At 48.9% G+C, this 19,397-nt stretch overlaps 1 protein-coding gene across 1 annotated transcript; it reads right to left on the bottom strand.

Moving 5' to 3' along the window:
- Positions 1–1,559: 1,559 nt before the first annotated feature.
- LOC119567644 (myosin-2-like) lies at positions 1,560–10,595 on the bottom strand. The gene is made up of 3 exons (XM_037914396.1): positions 10,558–10,595; positions 4,246–4,360; positions 1,560–2,096 (listed from the first exon to the last, which is right to left on the bottom strand). Exons 1-3 carry the CDS (start codon positions 10,593–10,595, stop codon positions 1,560–1,562), a joined length of 690 nt encoding a protein of 229 aa, XP_037770324.1.
- Between the last annotated feature and the right edge of the window lie 8,802 nt (positions 10,596–19,397).

Genomic DNA, 19,397 nt, shown 5'->3' with positions numbered 1-19,397 from the left:
GGTCATCACTGCGCCATCCACAGTGATGCCCAGATCTCTTCCCTGAGTTGTTACAATTCACTTTGAGCCTGGTAAGCTACACAAGTGGTTCAAATTATTCCCTCCAATTTGCATTATCTGGCATTTGTCAGCACTGAAGTTCATCTGTCATTGTGTTGACCATTGTGTTGACCATTGTTGATCATTGACCAGTGAAGCTCCTCACAGGCTTCTCCAGCCTTGACTAACCCAAATAATTTTGTATTACCTGCAGATCTTGCTGCCTTGATGCTCATCCCCTTTTGGAGATCATTTATAAACAACACAGTCCTAGTCATGGAACCATGGGGGTCCTACTGATCGCCTTTCATGATGAAAACCAAGCAGTATTCCTATTTTTTGTTTTCTGCCCCCCTGCCAGTTTCTGGTCCATGCCAGTACTTTCCCTCTTGCCACATGGCTGCTTCAGTTCCATAACAGTCTCTTCAGAAGGACTTTGTCAAAGTCTTTTTGAAAGTCCAAATAAATCATGTCAACCAATTTTCTTCTACTCGTTTGACATTTGTAAATAATGCTTATGGATGAGTGAGTCATAATTTTCCTTTGCAGAAGCTGTGGTGTTTAGTCCCTACTACATCATGATAATGGAAAAGCTTTTAAAGCAATTTTTAAAGGTTTCTAAACTGCATTTTTTTTGCAATTTTTCATCCTTTAAATTACCTGTATGTTTGGACATGTGGTACTAAAGTAGCTTTACAGGTGGAGAGATACAGAAAAGAAAGAAGTTTATTTTACTTTGAACTTTAAAGGCCCTCAGGAGAAAGTTGGTGTTTCCAGAAGAAAAAAATTTGGAAATGAAATTCTCCCTGACAAGCCAGCTCCATTGCTTCATTACCAGGATGGTTCATATTTTTGTGGAACATTAGGACAGAGTTAAGGTACTTTGTGGAAACTAAACCCCAATTTTTCTGATTTTCAATGGCATTTCCCCCCAAAACTGCAATGTTCTAACATTGTTTGTTTTGTTTGAGGGATGTACATTTCCAACCCTGATCATATCTTAACAAAGTTTGCTGTCTGGAAATTACTTTTTATTTTAACTTTATTTCTGGACATTCAGAACTGTACATATGCACAGGAGAATATCACTGTATATACAAAAACAACAAGAAGTCCGGTGGCACCTTAAAGACTAACAGATTATTTGAGCATAAGCATTTGTGGGTAAAGACTTCACTTCTTCAGATGCAAGTGAGGTTTTTACCCACAAAAGCCTATGCTCAAATAAATCTGTTAGTCTTTAAGGTGCCACCGGACTCCTTGTTGTTTTTGTGGATGCAAAGGCCAAGCCCAGCCACTCCGGATGAGCAGCCCCCACCCAAGGGCCTGGACACATCCCCAGCAGAGACCTCCATGTCCTCATGCCCGCTTGAGATAGGATTCACATGAGCTCCCCCCAAGATCCATCTGCGCGGCTCTCAAGGGCCACCCCACCCCTCTGGGCATGCTGGAGCACTGAGCCCAAGATTAGGAGTCCCTAACACCAAGTGGGCCAGGGTTCACCCCAAAGGCGGAACAATTCAGCCCCTACCCACCCAAGCAGAGGCCTCTGTGAGGCCTGCCACCACCACCTTAGCATAGCCATGATGGAGTGGCCATAGAAACCTCAAACCCGGTCCATCCCCTTCCTCAAACCCTGCCTGGCCCTGATCCCCAAATCCCCAAACCTTGGCTTTGGAGACAGTCTCCACGTTACTAGCCAGGTCGTCAGTCTCCATCTTCAGTTCACTCTTCTCCTTCTCCAGCTTCTGCTTGACTCGTTGCAGGTTGTCGATTTGCTCCCCAAGCTCTGCCGTGCTGTCCGCGTGCTTCTTCCGGAGGGCGGTGGCTGTAGCTTCGTGCTGCAGAGTGGCCTCCTCAAGGTCTCGGCGCATTTTCTGGAATTCTGCCTCACACTTCTTGTTCATCTCAATCTGAACCGCTGTGGCTCTACCAGCTTCTTCCAGACGCTCACTGATCTCCTCGAGTTCCCTGGAGAGATCAGCCCGCTGCTTCTCTGCTTTCGCTCGAGAGGCACGTTCAGCCTCTGTCTCCTCCTCCAGCTCCTCCATGCGGGCCTGTGAGGGTTAATTGGTGAAATCAAGAGTTCTGAAGTTTGGAATTAGTATTAGGGGACAGCAGCACTTACACTTCCATTGTTGTAGGCACAAAGGATGAAGTTCATCCTTTAGGCCTCACCAGAAATTACACTGGCCTGTGGCCTCGGACAAACAATACGCATTCTGGAGCAGTGGCGGATTGAAGGCCTGATATTTCAAAAAGCTACATATCGGAGCTCTATAGATTTCATAGAATTTAGGGCTAGAAGGGATCGTTAGATCATCCAGTCTCATCTCACATGTAACACAGGCCACTAAACTTCACCCAGATACTCCTATATTGAGTACAATGATGTTAGTTAGACTAAAAGATTCCAGCAGTCAGTAGACTAAATTATTGTGTGCCACAGCCAAAGAATAGGAGAAACCAAGAAGCCACCAAGGCCTCAGGCCCCTGCAATGGCAGGAAGTTACATAATTAAAAAGCCAGCATTGCACCTTTGTAATGGGTTAAGAGATTTGACTCTATCTCTTGTAAATCTTGAGATATTGCAACATTATTCTCGAAACTGTCAGACCAGAACAGACCAGTATCCTACGTCCTACAGTGACCAGTATCTATACTTCTGAACGAGATGAAAGAAATCCTGAATTGGGGAGTTATGGGATATCCTGCCCACAGAGGAAATATCTGCCTAATCCTGTCATTCAAAGGGTGATTTCTGTCCTGAATCATAAGGATTTATATCACTTTCATTTGTATCCTTAATCTTGTCACTCTGGATGTTCTTGTTACTCTATAAATATCCAATTTGTTTTGGAAGCCTGCTAAGATCTTGGTCTCAACGATACCTTGTGACAATGAGTTCCACGGGCTAACTGCACATTACTTAACAACTATTTCCTTTTATAGGCTTCAAATTTGCTGTCTTTCAGTTTTAAAGAATGGTCCCTTAGTTTTGAGTTATGAAAAAGGATGAAAAGGAATGCCTGCTTTACCTCATAACAGCCTGACAATCCAAGGCATCGGCCTCAGATTGCTAAGAGTCTCCTTGGACTCTGCCCTGCCTTTGGACACTCAAATACTCATGGAGCCAAAACCCCTTTGGTCTGTGCCCCTTTCTGTCTGACCATGGCAATCCACGTCCTGGTGCATCTGGGCCTGGTTAATGCTGTTCTCTGTATTTCCTAATACGCTGCTCCCTCACTGGCTCCTCACTGAACAAAATCCAGTTTGTGGTTGATGTCTTGACTCTGAAACCATAGGCGCCGACTCCGTGGGTGCTCCGGGGCTGGGAAAAATTAGTGGGTGCTCTGCACAGGCGCTGATTCTGTGGGGGTGGGGGTGGGGGTTAGCACCCAGTGGAAAGTGGGGAAGTCGGCGCCTATGTCTGAAACCCTGCATGGAATGGTCCCAGCTACCAGTGGTGCCAATCAGGGGCAGCTGGGGGGTAAATGCCCATGCCCTGTTCAGAGTTCTGTAGGCCACAGAGCTGGGGGGCCATGGCCCGACCACTTTTACACAAGGGTCCCGTACTAAAGCAGTGCAGCTGCTGCTGGTACAGTCCAGAGCATCGCTGTGTGGAAATTTGACCCAGCCACCCCTGCACTACAGCAGAGCGGGACTGAGCTGGCACATGGGGAGTCTGTTCCCGTAGGGCAGAGCATGGGGGATCTGCTGAGACCTCGACTCCAGGCAGCCTTGGCTCATGCACTATGTGGGTAAGAGGGGAGACTCCCCATCCAAGGGAGACTTGGGGTCCCTGCAAGGAGGTGGATGAGAGGGGACAGAAACAGGGTCCCTGCCAGGAGCAGGGGACAGGGACCAGAATTTGCCTCCCTCCCACCCCTAAAATATCTGAATTGACACCACTGCCAGCTACCTCACAACCCTCCCTTCACAACCACAAGCTCCCAGAGCAGCTAAGTTTTGCTCGAATATAGATATCGTCGACCAACAGAGGGCACCTGATGCTCTTGGGAAACAGAGCCTCCATGAGTAGAACTCACTGCCAGGTGAAATAAGAGCGACCACTAACGTCAGCGCATTCAGAGCTAAATGCAGCCACTAGAGAGTCCATACTGGCCCCCAAGCCCCAACTCTTCTGTTTTCCCTGGACAGGCGTGTGCTGAAACAAAGCACAGGAAAGGGATGCTACAGATCTACCTGCATTTTGCTGGGCTGCTGGTCATTCTTCTTCTCCTCCCCAGCAACTGCAATTGTTGCAAAGTACGGGATGACACACTTGGTGGTCACAGTCTTCCCAGCACCAGATTCTCCGCTGTTGGGGAAAAAAAGTATGAACTTGTAAAAAAAATTAAATCTATTCTTCCTATCCTTCCATCTTACTCACAGGTACTGGAATATACTCACGTGATCAGGATTGACTGATTATCACGGTCTGAAAATAAAATGGTACAAAGAGCTATCAAATGGGCCGTAGTCCACATTGCATCCGAAAGCCAAACTCTTTTTTATCTCCACCCCCACAGGCTCCACCAAAACCAAGAGACTCTGGCTGGGGGAGTGATTTTAATGTTTCATTTCCAAAGTTGTGGTCGAAGCTGAGGAAACACCACACTTGGCTGGAGCTTGGATGTGCAGAAGGGGCCAGTTGCAGAGCTGACTGGGCTGGAGTTAGTTGTTCACAAGACTCTGGGTTTTCTATCAATATTTAAAATATTTATTGACTTAGAGTCAAATTCCCTGCCCTGCTCTGTCCCTAGCTCCCATCTGGAATATGACACGTCTCTGTGCTCAGTTGCAGGGCAGGCTCTTCGTGACGCTGCCAACTGGTGCTGTTAGAGTCGTACCCAAGCTGTTCTAACCTGCACTGGAGCTAGGGCTTGTCAGAGAATGGGGGAGCTGTAACCATGTCCTTGATGTCCCCCTTCTCTGAGGCACTGAACATTAACCCTTCAGGCCCTGATTCTGCCTCACTTAGATATGCAGAGCAGTGCCAAAGTCTGAACTGTCAGGATATGCCACAGACTTCAGTATTTGCTTAGGAAGTCAGGATTTCTTGCTCTAGGCAGAAAATATCCTTCCTAGCCTGTATTAGTCTTGACAACTCCCAGAAAAGCTAAACTTTCTGGCAGAGGGGATGGCTAACATCATGATATTAGCGTGGTCTCAAGCCCATTGCCTCTAGGAGTCCCCAGACAGCAGCCAAACACAGATGAGCCAAGATTCTAACTCCTCATGAGGGAAGCCATTATTTGTCTCCCCATTTTATAGATGGAGAGACAAAGGTGAGAGAAGGGAAGTGACTTGTCCAAGCTGACTCAGTGAGCTACTGGAAAAGCTGAGCCTAGAAACTAGAGGTGGGGGAAAAATTTGGACAAATAATTTGCCAAAAAATGCAGTTTTGGTGGACCCCAAGCTAGTCACAAACTTGACCTGATAGTTTCAGCTTGGAAAAAGGTTTTCAAACCATGAATCGATCCCACTTTATAACCTTTAGCCCAGTGGTTACAGCAGTTGCCTAGAATGTGGGAGACCCAGGTCTGAATCCCCACTCTGGAGCAGAGACTTAAGTGCACAGCTTCTGCCTCCCAAGTGAGCAGCCTAACCAGCAGGCTGTACTGGGGTTGGGACCTCTTAATCTTGCCTGTTGCACCTGTTCAACTTTGAAGACATTCTTAAATGTTTATTGGGCCGGAAGGAAAGAGAATGGCTCTGTACCCTGGTGATTAAGTCACTCCTCAGGAAGGTAGGAAATATGGAGTCAAATCATCTTGCTGCCTGATTCAGATACCTTCATCACCAGGCTATGGTCTCTCACTTTGGTCCAATGAATATTTCAATCTTTATGCTTAAATGCTGAGTTCCGTTAACTGGGCAGCCAGCCCTGCACATAGCTGCAAAATACTAGGCTTTTCCCCTCCAGATAAATGACTCACCAGTTAACATGAACTGATAGGCGTTGTCAGAGATGGAGAAGATGTGGGGTGGGGCCTCTTGACGCTTCTTGCCCCTGTAGCCAGCCACCACTTCTGGGTTGTTAATTGTTAATTGTATCCAGTTTGCGAACTAATTCCAATTCAGCAGTCTCTCGTTGGAGACTGTTTTTTAGGTTTTTTGTTAAAGAATTGCGACTTTTAGGTCTGTAATCGAGTGACCAAAGAGATTGAAGTGTTCTCTGACTGGTTTTTGAATGTTATACTTCTTGACGTCTGATTTGTGTCCATTTATTCTTTTACGTAGAGACTGTCCAGTTTGACCAATGTACATGGCAGAGGGGCATTGCTGGCACATGATGGCATAGATCACATTGGTGGATGTGCAGGTGAACGAACCTCTTACAGTGTGGCTGATGTGATTAGGCCCTATGATGGTGTCCCCTGAATAGATATGTGGACACAGGTGGCAACGGGCTTTGTTGCAAGGATAGGTTCCTGGGTTAGTGGTTCTGTTGTGTGGTGTGTGGTTGCTGGTGAGTATTTGCTTGAGGTTGGGGGGCTGTCTGTAAGCAAGGACTGGTCATTACACAAAGTAAAACTATATCCCCATGTTTATTCCCCCCTCCCCCCCCCTACACCGTTCCTCAGACATTCTTGTCAACTGCTGGAAATGGCCCACCTTGATTATCACTACAAAAGGTTCCCCTCCACCCTTCCCCCCCCACCCCCCATAATGGGAACTCAGCTCCCAAAGCCTATAAACTGCTTTAAAAATCCCTGCTCAAGTGCATAGAGCCTGGGTAGGCAAGTAAACAGGACATGTAACTATGAGTGTCCAAAGGGAGCAGTCCAAAGGGTAGGAACACCAAGGAGAAAGAGAAATCATTTAACACGGAAATTCCTGGGACCGAAGGGATAACACGGAACATGGAAAGTGGAGGCTGAATACTGGGAAATTGTGTGACCGCTGAGATCTATTAAATTGTTAAATACTCTTTAAAGAAAGACGTGGAAGCATGAAAGCCGTCAGACATTTAACCCGGCATGGACAGATCGTAGGACACAAGCCTGTGTTTCTGGGCAATTGCCACTCTACTTTTGACGGCCCTTTGGATTCCTGACAGACATGTGTGGGCAGCCCCTGCCAATGCTGGTGAGGTCCATCCTGTTCACCAAAGCACTAGCATTTCCATGAGCATGAGGAAAGGAATTGCCTCAGGCTGCACTGGCTCCATTAGCTCTGTGGGGAAGGTGGAGGGATTGGCCACGGCTATAACACTGGCCCCACTGGCCCCAGGACCTGTTGTATGGGAAGGAGGCGAGACATGCCTTGTTCTTCCAGAGGAAATCCTCCAAAGCTAATGCAGCCGGGGATTCACTTCTCGGTAGAACCTCCCGCACTGTGCTGCAACGTCCTTTCAAAGCAGAGCTTCCTGTTCAAGGTCCAGTGGTGCTATTGAGGGACCCCAGCTTGTTCTGCTGAAGAGGGGTCATGGCAACCTCCACTCCCCCCGCCCGAGGGAATGACCTGTGGAAAACACAGACACAGGAACAGCCTAGAGTTTTCATGGAAATGACCCGTCTGATCACCGGTGACTGGGGAGGTAAATTAACCATTTGGATTGCCAAGAATGTGCAATAAGTTAAAATAAATGTATACATTCCCCTGTCCACAGAGCCCCTGAGACTCACATATGTCTTATGCACTCTGCAATAGCCACCCACCTGCCAAATCCCTTCTCCAAAGCCTGGGGACACTAAAGCTTTCCAAAGGAAGAGGTCAGCAGAATTTAACATGGGCAAAACAACGTTTTATCCTTGTTTTTGAAAACAGCTAAAACATTTTGACTGAAGTTTTCTAATAAATTCAGCCTTGAGGCAGGTTCCCAGAATGGGATATTTCAGTCCAAATAGTTACTTTGGCAAAGCTATAAGCAACTGAAAACAGGATCTTACAATGGGACGTGGCAGGCAACTTTTTAGGCAGTGCCCCACACCCTGCCTAAAACAACATGGCCAAGAGCTGAAGTGGGCTCTGCACCTTGCTCTGAGGTCTGTGAGCACTCACTGTGTTGTGGGAGCGAGTTCCGGATTCACAGGCTGGTCACCAGGAAAGTTCCGTCTCCTGCACAATGAGCGTCGCCCTTGCGGCAGACGGTGCCATCGTTCCGTAGCTGTTATGGGAGGGCAGGAAGGCTCTGGCATAACACTCCACAAGGAGACAAGGCAGAGATCAGAGTGCTGGAGCGTGAGCCTCTCAATGGCCTGTGCTGCTCATCACACAGGCTCCTGGGGCCTCAACCAGCTGTCCTGCTGGGCATGTCTACACTGTCATGTAAGCCCAGGGCTCAAACTCAGGCTCAAGCCTAAAGCTCTCTTCTGTCTACACTCCAGTCATGCTAACCCAGGGCTTGGTCCCAGGACCCCACGGGGATTCAGATCTAAGCCTGAGTCAAGCCCAGACCCAGGGATCAAGCTCTACTGCTCTGCCGTGAAGATGCAGCCCCCCTGGATTCGGGCTCTGAGGGAATGTCTACACTGCAGTAAAACACCCATGGCAGGCATGTGTCAGCTGACTTGGGCTCATGGGGCTTGGGCTGCAGGGGAATAAAACTGTGCTGTAGATTATGCTAGGTTTGGAGGGTTTAGCAGATAAATTTATTGTGTCTTGTGTCTGGCAGGGCAGGGCAGACAGGACTGAAATCCTGACATCTGCTTCTGTTGAGATTACCTTTCTCAGCAGGCTGGCCCTGCCTTTGCCAGGCCGCTGGCTTTGCTTCCATGCACATGCAGACAGTTGCTTAGTGGAACATTTTCAAAGGCACCTGAGTGACTTGGGAGCCCAAGACCCATTTTCAGAAATCACCGAGGTGCTTCGGAGCCTGGGACTCACTGGAAGCCAGTGGGAGTCTGGCTCCCACGTCAATGAGGCACTTTTGAATATATTCCCCTCAGACCTGCATCCTCTCTCTGCCTTTGGTAAAAGAGGTCAGGAGAAAGACCAGTGGGGTCCTGTGCTCTACCCTTCTACTTCCTGCAAGAATACACATTTCCTCCAGCATAGTGAATTTCACAAGACAAAACAAAGAAAACCTAACACATTTTCTAGCTAGATTACTTACTAACTTTACAGGATTTGCAGGGCTTGCATCCTTGATCTGTTCCCGGCAAAGGTATCACACAGACAGACAAAAGCCTTCCCCCACCACTCCAGATTTGAAAGCATCTTGTCCCCTCATTTTGGGTCAAGTGCCAGCCAGGTTACCTGAGCTTCTTAACCCTTTACAGGTAAAAGGACTTTGCCTCTGGTCAGGAGGGATGTTATAGCACTGTATACAGAAAGGTGGTTACCCTTCCCTTTATATTTATGACAGGTGAAGATCCTGAGCCACTTGAATCCCGAACAAGCTACAGGTCGAACGCCGCTCCTTGACGTGGGCCTCACTCAAGCACAACAAGCACCGCGTGTGGGGATCGTTGTTAGGGCTCGCTCCCTCTCATACGACGGACAGTGTTTGAACCCTGGTGAGAGCACCACAGGGAATTCCTAACTAAATACAACCAACACTTACACTAAGGGTATTACTAGCTATAGCCAACTCGAAAAAACCACTGAAGTAGTGAGAGCATGTGAGGTTAAGTCCACACAGAGCTCCAACTCCAGCCACATCTGGTAAGAAGGAACTGGGGACAGGTCGCCACCTTATATAACCAAGGGAGGGGCTATGGCCATGAGGCACGAGACCACCGCTCTGGGTGTATTGCTAGGCAAAATTCTGCAGCTCTGGTGCACAGGGCACACATATGCACACACACCCCTATGTGGAATACATGGCTGCATCTGCTCGAAGAAGAACAAGGTGACTGCTAGTCCTGGGCACCCTGAGAACTGTCACAGCTCCTCATCAGTTCCCGCCCTTTCTCCTCTCCTATGCTGTGGCTGGCAGAAGATGGATCAGCCCCACGAACAGGTTAGAGAAGCCGGAGGGCTGCCTGGATTGCTGCCCCAACCCATTTTCCACCCCCCTTCAAGCTGTTGCAGAGCAGAGGTTCACTGGGTTGTAGGAGTGCCCCAGTCACAGCTCACCCTGCACAAGCCTGCACAGACTCTCGGGAGAGGGGTGCAGAACTGATTAAACCAGCATTGCCTTGTCGGGGGTGCTGCCATTCCCAGGGTGTTCACCATAGAGGTGGTCTGGCAGCACAGCTGGTGCACAGAGGCCACAGGTAACATGGGGAGAGTGTCACACAGGCGAAGAGGATTGTGTGATGGAACAGCCAAGACAGGTAGAGCACTACAGCTCCTCCTTCCTCATTGTCTCCTCATTACACGTTAAAAACACAGGGAAATTGCCTTTGTACCAGCAGGTCACTGAGAGTGAATGATGCCATCCAACCCCCACACTGCGCAGGACATGGCCATTAACACACTGCAGCATTTGCCCGGCTTCTGAATGCTGGTGCCCACCCCTTCCGGCTGCTCATGGTACTCCCTGACCACCCCACCCCCAGCCCAATCCCCAATCCTCGTGCACACAGGCGATTGCTAACTGTGCAGGGTGTGACCCCTCCTCACCTTTCTGACATGCTGGCAGGAGCCGTGAAGTTAGCCATGTTGGTGTACGAGGTGTCTTCATTGATCTGAGGTAATGCTCCACTGAAATTAATGGAGCAGAATACCTCAGAGTTATTGTTTCAGGCTCTACACAAACTCAGGGAGCCATTGCTGTATCAGCAAAAAGAAAAAGGAGGACTTGTGGCACCTAAAAGACTAACAGATTTATTTGAGCATAAGCTTTCGTGAGCTACAGCTCACTTCATCGGATGCAGTCAGTGGAAAATACAGTGGGGAGATTTATATACACACAGAACATGAAACAATGGGTGTTACCATACACACTGTAAGGAGAGTGATCAGGTAAGGTGAGCTATTAGCAGCAGGAGAGTGTGGCGGGGGAACCTTTTGAAGTGATAATCAAGGTGGGCCATTCCCAGCAGTTGACAAGAATGTCTGAGGAACAGTGGGGTGGGGGGTAGAGGGAATAAACATGGGGAAATAGTTTTACTTTGTGTAATGACCCATCCACTGCCAGTCTTTATTCAAGCCTAAGTTAATTTTTTCCAGTTTGCAAATTAATTCCAATTCAGCAGTCTCTCGTTGGAGTCTGTTTTTGAAGGTTTTTTGTTGAAGGATGGCCACTTTTAGGTCTGAGATCGAGTGACCAGAGAGATTGAAGTGTTCTCCAACTGGTCTTTGAATGTTATAATTCTTGACGTCTGATTTGTGTCCATTTATTCTTTTACGTAGAGACTGTCCAGTTTGGCCAATGTACATGGCAGAGGGGCATTGCTGGCACATGATGGCATAGATCACATTGGTAGATGTGCAGGTGAACGAGTCTCTGATAGTGTGGCTGATGTGATTAGGGCCTGTGATGGTGTCCCCTGAATAGATATGTGGACACAGTTGGCAACGGGCTTTGTTGCAAGGATAGGTTCCTGGGTTAGTGGTTCTGTTGTGTGGTGTGTGGTTGTTGGTGAGTATTTGCTTCAGGTTGGGGGGCTGTCTGTAAGCAAGGACTGGCCTGTCTCCCAAGATCTGTGAGAGTGATGGGTCGTCCTTCAGGATAGGTTGTAGATCCTTGATAATGTGTTGGAGAGGTTTTAGTTGGGGGCTGAAAGTGATGGCTAGTGGCGGTCTGTTATTTTCTTTGTTGGACCTGTCCTGTAGTAGGTGACTTCTGGGTACTCTTCTGGCTCTGTCAATCTGTTTCTTCACTTCAGCAGGTGGGTATTGTAGTTGTAAGAACGCTTGATAGAGATCTTGTAGGTGTTTGTCTCTGTCTGAGGGGTTGGAGCAAATGCGGTTGTATCGCAGAGCTTGGCTGTAGACAATGGATCGTGTGGCGTGGTCCGGATGCAAGCTAGAGGCATGTAGGTAGGCATAGCGGTCGGTAGGTTTCCGGAATAGGGTGGTGTTTATGTGACCATCGCTTATTAGCACCGTAGTGTCCAGGAAGTGGATCTCTTGTGTGGACTGGTCCAGGCTGAGGTTGATGGTGGGAGGGAAATTGTTGAAATCATGGTGGAATTCCTCAAGAGCTTCTTTTCCTTGGGTCCAGATGATGAAGATGTCATCAATGTAGCAGAAGTAGAGTAGGGGCATTAGGGGACGAGAGCTGAGGAAGCGTTGTTCAAAGTCAGCCATAAAAATGTTGGCATATTGTGGGGCCATGCGAGTACCCATAGCAGTGCCGCTGATTTGAAGGTATACATTGTCCCCAAATGTGAAAGAGTTATGGGTGAGGACAAAGTCACAAAGTTCAGCCACCAGGTTTGCCGTGACATTATCGAGGATACTGTTCCTGGCGGCTTGTAGTCCATCTTTGCGTGGAATGTTGGTGTAGAGGGCTTCTACATCCATAGTGGCCAGGATGGTGTTATCAGGAAGATCACTGATGGATTGTAGTTTCCTCAGGAAGTCAGTGGTGTCTCGAAGATAGCTGGGAGTGCTGGTAGCATAGGGCCTGAGGAGCGAGTCTACATAGCCAGACAGTCCACTTGATTCAAGTTCTGAAGGTTTTCTTTGCATAGTCAGTCTCTAATCGCTAGAGACTGAATTTAAAAAAAATGAGAGCTGAGACTCTGGAGGACAATTGAGATGCCTGTCCAGGTTCGCCCCCCCATCCCCCAACAGCCTTTTGTGCCCTTCTTGGGGGGGCACATGCCACACTTTGGGGAACAGTGGCCGAAATACATCAGAGATCCCTCTGTCAGGTACAGAGATGTATACTGTCCATCCCCCTACCAAATCAACCTTACTTAGACACACTCACAAAGACAACCTTAACTTTGCCCTCTGTCTGATGCCAGTGTCCCTGCAAGATTAACTTTTTATTTCCCATAGGTCTTCTCCCAGATAATAACTCTTCTACACAGGGCTGAATAAAGGAGGCCGGAACAGAGATCAGATGCATGCCCTTCCATTTATTTGTATCAGCTAATGTACATCTACCCTGACTGCAGACATCCATATTGCATGGGAAACCTCTGCAGTCGCACTCTGGGACCTCATTCCTCCAATTTCTGTAGATAAATAAATAAAGATACTTTAGAACTTACTGGGATAATGGAATTGCCACGGGGGCTAGAATCTCAACATGGTTTTAAGTGTGCAGTTAGGGGCAACAATCTGCAAAATGGCAGGCAAAGAAACAATGATTTCCAGGCTGCAGCTGGCAGGCCTGCAGCGTGAGAGGAGGGGTCTATAGACAGATCCTTGCTGAAGGCAATGCAGCTTGGGGATTTACAGCAGCTGACCGGCCCCATGTTTTGTGAGTGCTCTCTGTCCCCTTAGGTTGGCGGACATGGCACAGCAGACTGCCACAGTACGGATGAGCCAGTCCACCAGAAGCCCAGTGAGGTGCCAGAGGCAGCATTGTAGAGGCAGCAGGGAATGCAGTTTAGCTTGGTGCTGCCTGGGGACAAGTACATGGTGGCTCCCTCTAGTGGGAATGGCAGGACATGGGCCAGTGAAATGCCACACAGCTACTAGGGTAGGTGCCTGCAGAAGGACTCATTTATGTGGCTTTTGGGGCTCATGTCTTGCCTTCACCAAACGTGCTCCCCATGCTGGGGTGAGAAAGACAGTCCCTGATGGAGAACGGACAGAAGAGCCTCACTGTCCATAGAACCTCCAGCTCTCTCAGTGGCCAGTTTTTAGTCCCTTTAATATGGGCTCCATTGATTTTGTACGTTGCTAGTCTATTTATCTGAATGGCTGGTGGCGTTAAGTCAAATGTCTTACTGAAGTCCAGTATATTCCATGGGCACAGTTACCTCTACCAACCAGCCAACCTTGAGAGCATGACAAAGAGCATTAATTCATTTGACAGGATCTATTTGCCATCAAACCAGGTTGACTGGCATTAATTACTTCACACAGTCTACATACCACACAGACTATGCTGACAGCTTGTGCCACACACTCTCTAAGAACCTGTGGAACCACCTGATCAACATCCTTGACAACAAACAGGGAAAGATTAAGAATGAGCTCTCAAAACTGGATACTCTCATAAAAAACCAACCTTCCACACAAACTTCCTCATGGCTGGACTTTACAAAAACTAGACAAGCCATTTACAACACACACTTTGCTTCTCTACAAAAGAAAAAGGACACTGAACTCTCTAAACTACTACATGCCACAAGGGGCCACAACAGTGGTTCCCTTAACCCACCCAGCAATATTGTTAATCTATCCAACTATACTCTTAGCCCAGCAGAAGAATCTGTCCTATCTCGGGGCCTCTCCTTCTGCCCCTCCACCCCCACGAACATGATACAGTTCTGTGGTGACCTAGAATCCTATTTTCGACGTCTCCGACTCAAGGAATATTTCCAACACACCTCTGAACAACATACTAATCCACAGAGACCTTCCTACCAACACTACAAAAAGAAGGATTCTAGGTGGACTCCTCCTGAAGGTCGAAACAACAGACTGGACTTCTACAGAGAGTGCTTCCGCCGACGTGCACGGGCTGAAATTGTGGAAAAGCAGCATCGCTTGCCCCATAACCTCAGCTGTGCAGAACACAACGCCATCCACAGCCTCAGAAACAACTCTGACATCATAATCAAAAAGGCTGACAAAGGAGGTGCTGTCGTCATCATGAATAGGTCGGAATATGTACAAGAGGCTGCTCGGCAGCTCTCCAACGCCACTTTCTGAAAGCCATTACCCTCTGATCCCACTGAGGGTTACCAAAAGAAACTACGGCATTTGCTCAAGAAACTCCCTGAAAAAGCACAAGAACAAATCCACACAGACACGGCCCTGGAACCCCGACTTGGGATATTCCTTCTACTACTCAAGATCCATATACCTGGAAATCCTGGGCGCCCCATCATCTCAGGCATTGGCACCCTGATAGCAGGATTGTCTGGCTATGTAGACTCCCTCCTCAGGCCCTACGCTACCAGCACTCCCAGCTATCTTCCAGACACCACTGACTTCCTGAGGAAATTACAATCCATCAGTGATCTTCCTGATAACACCATCCTGGCCACTATGGATGTAGAAGCCCTCTACACCAACATTCCACACAAAGATGGACTACAAGCCATCAGGAACAGTATCCCCGATAATGTCACGGCAAACCTGGTGGCTGAACTTTGTGACTTTGTCCTCACCCATAACTCTTTCACATTTGGGGACAATGTATACCTTCAAATCAGCAGCACTGCTATGGGTACCTGCATGGCCCACAGTATGCCAACATTTTTATGGCTGACTTAGAACGACGCTTCCTCAGCTCTCGTCCCCTAATGCCCCTACTCTACTTCCGCTACACTGATGACATCTTCATCATCTGGACCCAAGGAAAAGAAGCTCTTGAGGAATTCCACCATGACTTCAACAACTTCCATCCCACCATCAACCTCAGCCTGAACCAGTCCACAGAAGAGATCCACTTCCTGGACACTATGGTACTAATAAGCAATGGTCACATAAACACCACCCTATACCAGAAACCTACTGACCGCTATGCCTACCTACATACCTCCAGCTTTCACCCAGATCGCACCACACGATCCATTGTCTACAGCCAAGCTCTACGATAAAACTGCATTTGCTCCAACCCCTCAGACAGAGACAAACACCTACAAGATCTCTGTCAAGCGTTCTTACAACTACAATACCCACCTGCCGAAGTGAAGAAACAGATTGACAGAGCCAGAAGAGTACCCAGAAGTCACCTACTACAGGACAGGCCCAACAAAGAAAATAACAGAACGCCACTAGCCATCACCTTCAGCCCCCAACTAAAACCTCTCCAACGCATCATCAAGGATCTACAACCTATCCTGAAGGACGACCCATCACTCTCACAGATCTTGGGAGACAGGTCAGTCCTTGCTTACAGACAGCCGCCCAGACTGAAGCAAATACTCACCAGCAACCACACACCACACAACAGAACCACTAACCCAGGAACCTATCCTTGCAACAAAGCCCGTTGCCAACTGTGTCCACATATCTATTCAGGGGACATCATCACAGGGCCTAATCACATCAGCCACACTATCAGAGGCTCGTTCACCTGCACATCTACCAATGTGATCTATGCCATCGTGTGCCAGCAATGCCCCTCTGCCATGTACATTGGCCAAACTGGACAGTCTCTACGTAAAAGAATAAATGGACAAAATCAGACGTCAAGAATTATAACATTCAAAAACCAGTTGGAGAACACTTCAATCTCTCTGGTCACTCGATCTCAGACCTAAAAGTGGCCATCCTTCAACAAAAAACCTTCAAAAACAGACTCCAACGAGAGACTGCTGATTTGGAATTAATTTGCAAACTGGAAAAAATTAACTTAGGCTTGAATAAAGACTGGGAGTGGATGGGTCATTACACAAAGTAAAACTATTTCCCCATGTTTATTCCCCCCCACTGGTCCTGAGACGTTCTTGTCAACTGCTGGGAATGGCCCACCTTGATTATCACTACAAAAGGTTTTCTCCACACACCCCCCTCGCTCTCCTGCTGGTAATAGTTCATCTTAAGTGATCACTCTCCTTACAGTGTGTATGGTAACACCCATTGTTTCATGTCCTGTGTGTATATAAATCTCCCCACTGTATTTTCCACTGACTGCATCCGATGAAGTGAGCTGTAGCTCACGAAAGCTTATGCTCAAATAAATTGGTTAGTCTCTAAGGTGCCACAAGTACTCCTTTTCTTATCACACAGTCAGATTCCAAGGCCAAAAGGGACCACTGTGACCTCCTGTATAGCGCAGGCCCTAGGACTTCCCCAAATTAATGCCTGCTTGAACTAGAGCAGAGCTATTAGAAAAATAGCCAATCTTGATTTTAAAATTGCCAGTGATGGAGAATCCACCAGAACCCTTCGTAAGTTGTTCCAATGGTTAATTTCCCTCATTGTGAAAAATGTTCACCTTATTTCCAATTGGAATTTGTCTAATTTCAGCTACCAGCTGTTGGATCACGTGAGACCTTTCTCTGCTAGACTGAAGAGGCCGTTAGACTGGGATCAAATCACCCCTAAACCTTCTCTTTGTTTTGCTAAGTCATTCTTCATTGATTGAATCCAGTATCAGCCTTTCCATGATCTTGCCTAAGATTGATGCCAGACTAACTGGCTGATAGTTATCCCAGGGTGCAATATGTCAGTATCAAACGATAAACTCCATTTTGTATTTTATCTTGAATACATGTGTGATGCAGTAGGGAGCGGGGTGGTGTGATGCAGCAGGGAGGGGGGGAGTGTTGACCTGGGAATATGGCAGGGGAGTTTCATTGGGGATGGGATACCTGAGAGCCTGTAACCTGAGCCAGGAGGGGGATGGGGAGGTAACACCTCTGCCTGGGAAACTGGACAAAGGCTGCAGGAGAGAACCTGCTGGAGGGTTTTTGGTATCAGTTTTGTGCTGAGTGGTGGAACGCGGGGAACCCCAAGGCTGGGGTCTAAGCTCCCTGCCCCCCAGAAGGACTTGACTGAGGGGTACCCACAAGCTCTGTTTTAGACTGTATTCCTATTGTCCAATAAACCTTCCATTTTACTGGCTGGCTGAGAGTCACGGTGAATCCCAGGAAGAGGGGTGCAGGGCCCGGACTCCCCCACACTCCATGACAACATGTACAATGATAATAATAAATGTGCCAGGGCAGCTGCTTGAATTGCACTCCAGACAGCAGCCCCGACCCCAGAGAGTGCTTGACACCTCGATGGAGGAGGTGCCACAAGTACTCCTTTTCTTTTTGCGAATACAGACTAACACGGCTGTTACTCTGAAACCTATCACTGGGAATGACTCTTCCCTACTTGCCCATTGCCCTGGAACAATGGTTTTCTCTGCAGGTGATGGAGGGGGCTGCAGTGTGCAGGGAAGCACATGGCAAGGAGCCAGAGACTCTATGGGCGGGGTGCTGGCGGCTCCTAGCAAGGGGTTACCCATCACACCACGTAGCAGGACGTGCAGGAGAGAGAGGGCTGGAGGGGCTCCGAAAAGGTGACAAACCTTGAGCTGGGAGAAGGGGTGAGCTGAGGATGGGGGGAAGGCATGTCTCAGGGCTTTCTTATTTTCAGAGATCTGTAACTCTGAAGTGCTTTAGGAATGAAGTCACTGTGGATAAGAAATTTCGAGCCCTGTGCTCACCTTGCTTCCGATGTCACGGCTCTTGGACCGCAGCTTGTTGTCCTGGGATTCAGCGATGTTCGCTCGTTCCTCAGCCTCCTCCAACTCATGCTGGGCCTTGCGTCGCCGCAACAGGTGGGTGTTGGCCTGCTCCTCCAGTAAAGCCAAAACGTGCCGTCAGCACCATGCCTGCCCAGTGTCCTCAGTACCCGGGCCCCGCCCAGCACCATCAGTGTCTGTGCCCTACCCAGCGCCGTCACCGCCTGCGCCCTGCCCAGCACTGTCAGCACCATGTCTCACGAAGCACCCTCGGCTAATGCCATGTGTACCCGCACTGTCCTGCCCAGCACCATCAGGGATGGTGTCCTTAGCCTCTGTTTGCCAGAAGCTGGGAATGGGCAACAGGGGATGGATCACTCGATGATTACCTGTTCTGTTCATTCCCTCTGGGGCACCTGGCATTGGCCACTCTCAGAAGACCAGATACTGGCCTAGATGGACCTTTGATCTGACCCAGTGTGGCCGTTCTTATGTTCTTAGCAGCGCCCGAACCCTGCCCAGAGCCCTCTGCCTACCCCATCTGCACTCACATTCTGCACCGTACAATCAGCACCCACACCTGGCCCAGCATGCTCAGAATCATGCCCCACCCAGCACCAGCAGCGCCCCGCCATGCCACACCCAGCCCCGTGCCAGCAGCAACCACCCCAGTGCCATGCCTGCTTGAACCTTACAGCCAAAGACAGCGATGGGCCCGTGGCTCTACGGCAGCCGGGGAGGGTTGGGGAGGGGAGGGAGCAGGGGGCGAGGTGCTGGCAGGGAGAGCTAAGGCTGTATTTGCCTCTTGCACTCAGGCTTTGCCACCGCACTGCAGCCGAACAGGATACGTATGTTCCAGTAGATGCCAGAAAAAAGCAAACGCCAAGCCCAGCCACTCCGGATGAGCAGCCCCCACTCAAGGGCCTGGACACATCCCCAGCAGAGACCTCCATGTCCTCATGCCCGCTTGAGATAGGATTCACATGAGCTCCCCCCAAGATCCATCTGCGCGGCTCTCAAGGGCCACCCCACCCCTCTGGGCATGCTGGAGCACCGTGTCCGAGATTAGGAGTCCCTAACACCAAGTGGGCCAGGGTTCACCCCAGAGGCGGAACAATTCAGCCCCTACCCACCCAAGCAGAGGCCTCTGTGAGGCCTGCCACCACCACCTTAGCATAGCCATGGTGGAGTGGCCATAGAAACC

Source organism: Chelonia mydas, chromosome 14 (genome assembly GCF_015237465.2).
Source record: "Chelonia mydas isolate rCheMyd1 chromosome 14, rCheMyd1.pri.v2, whole genome shotgun sequence".
Taxonomy (NCBI): Eukaryota; Metazoa; Chordata; order Testudines; family Cheloniidae; genus Chelonia; species Chelonia mydas.
Note: the sequence above shows the minus strand (reverse complement) of the source record. Positions and strands in the feature narration are given on the sequence as shown.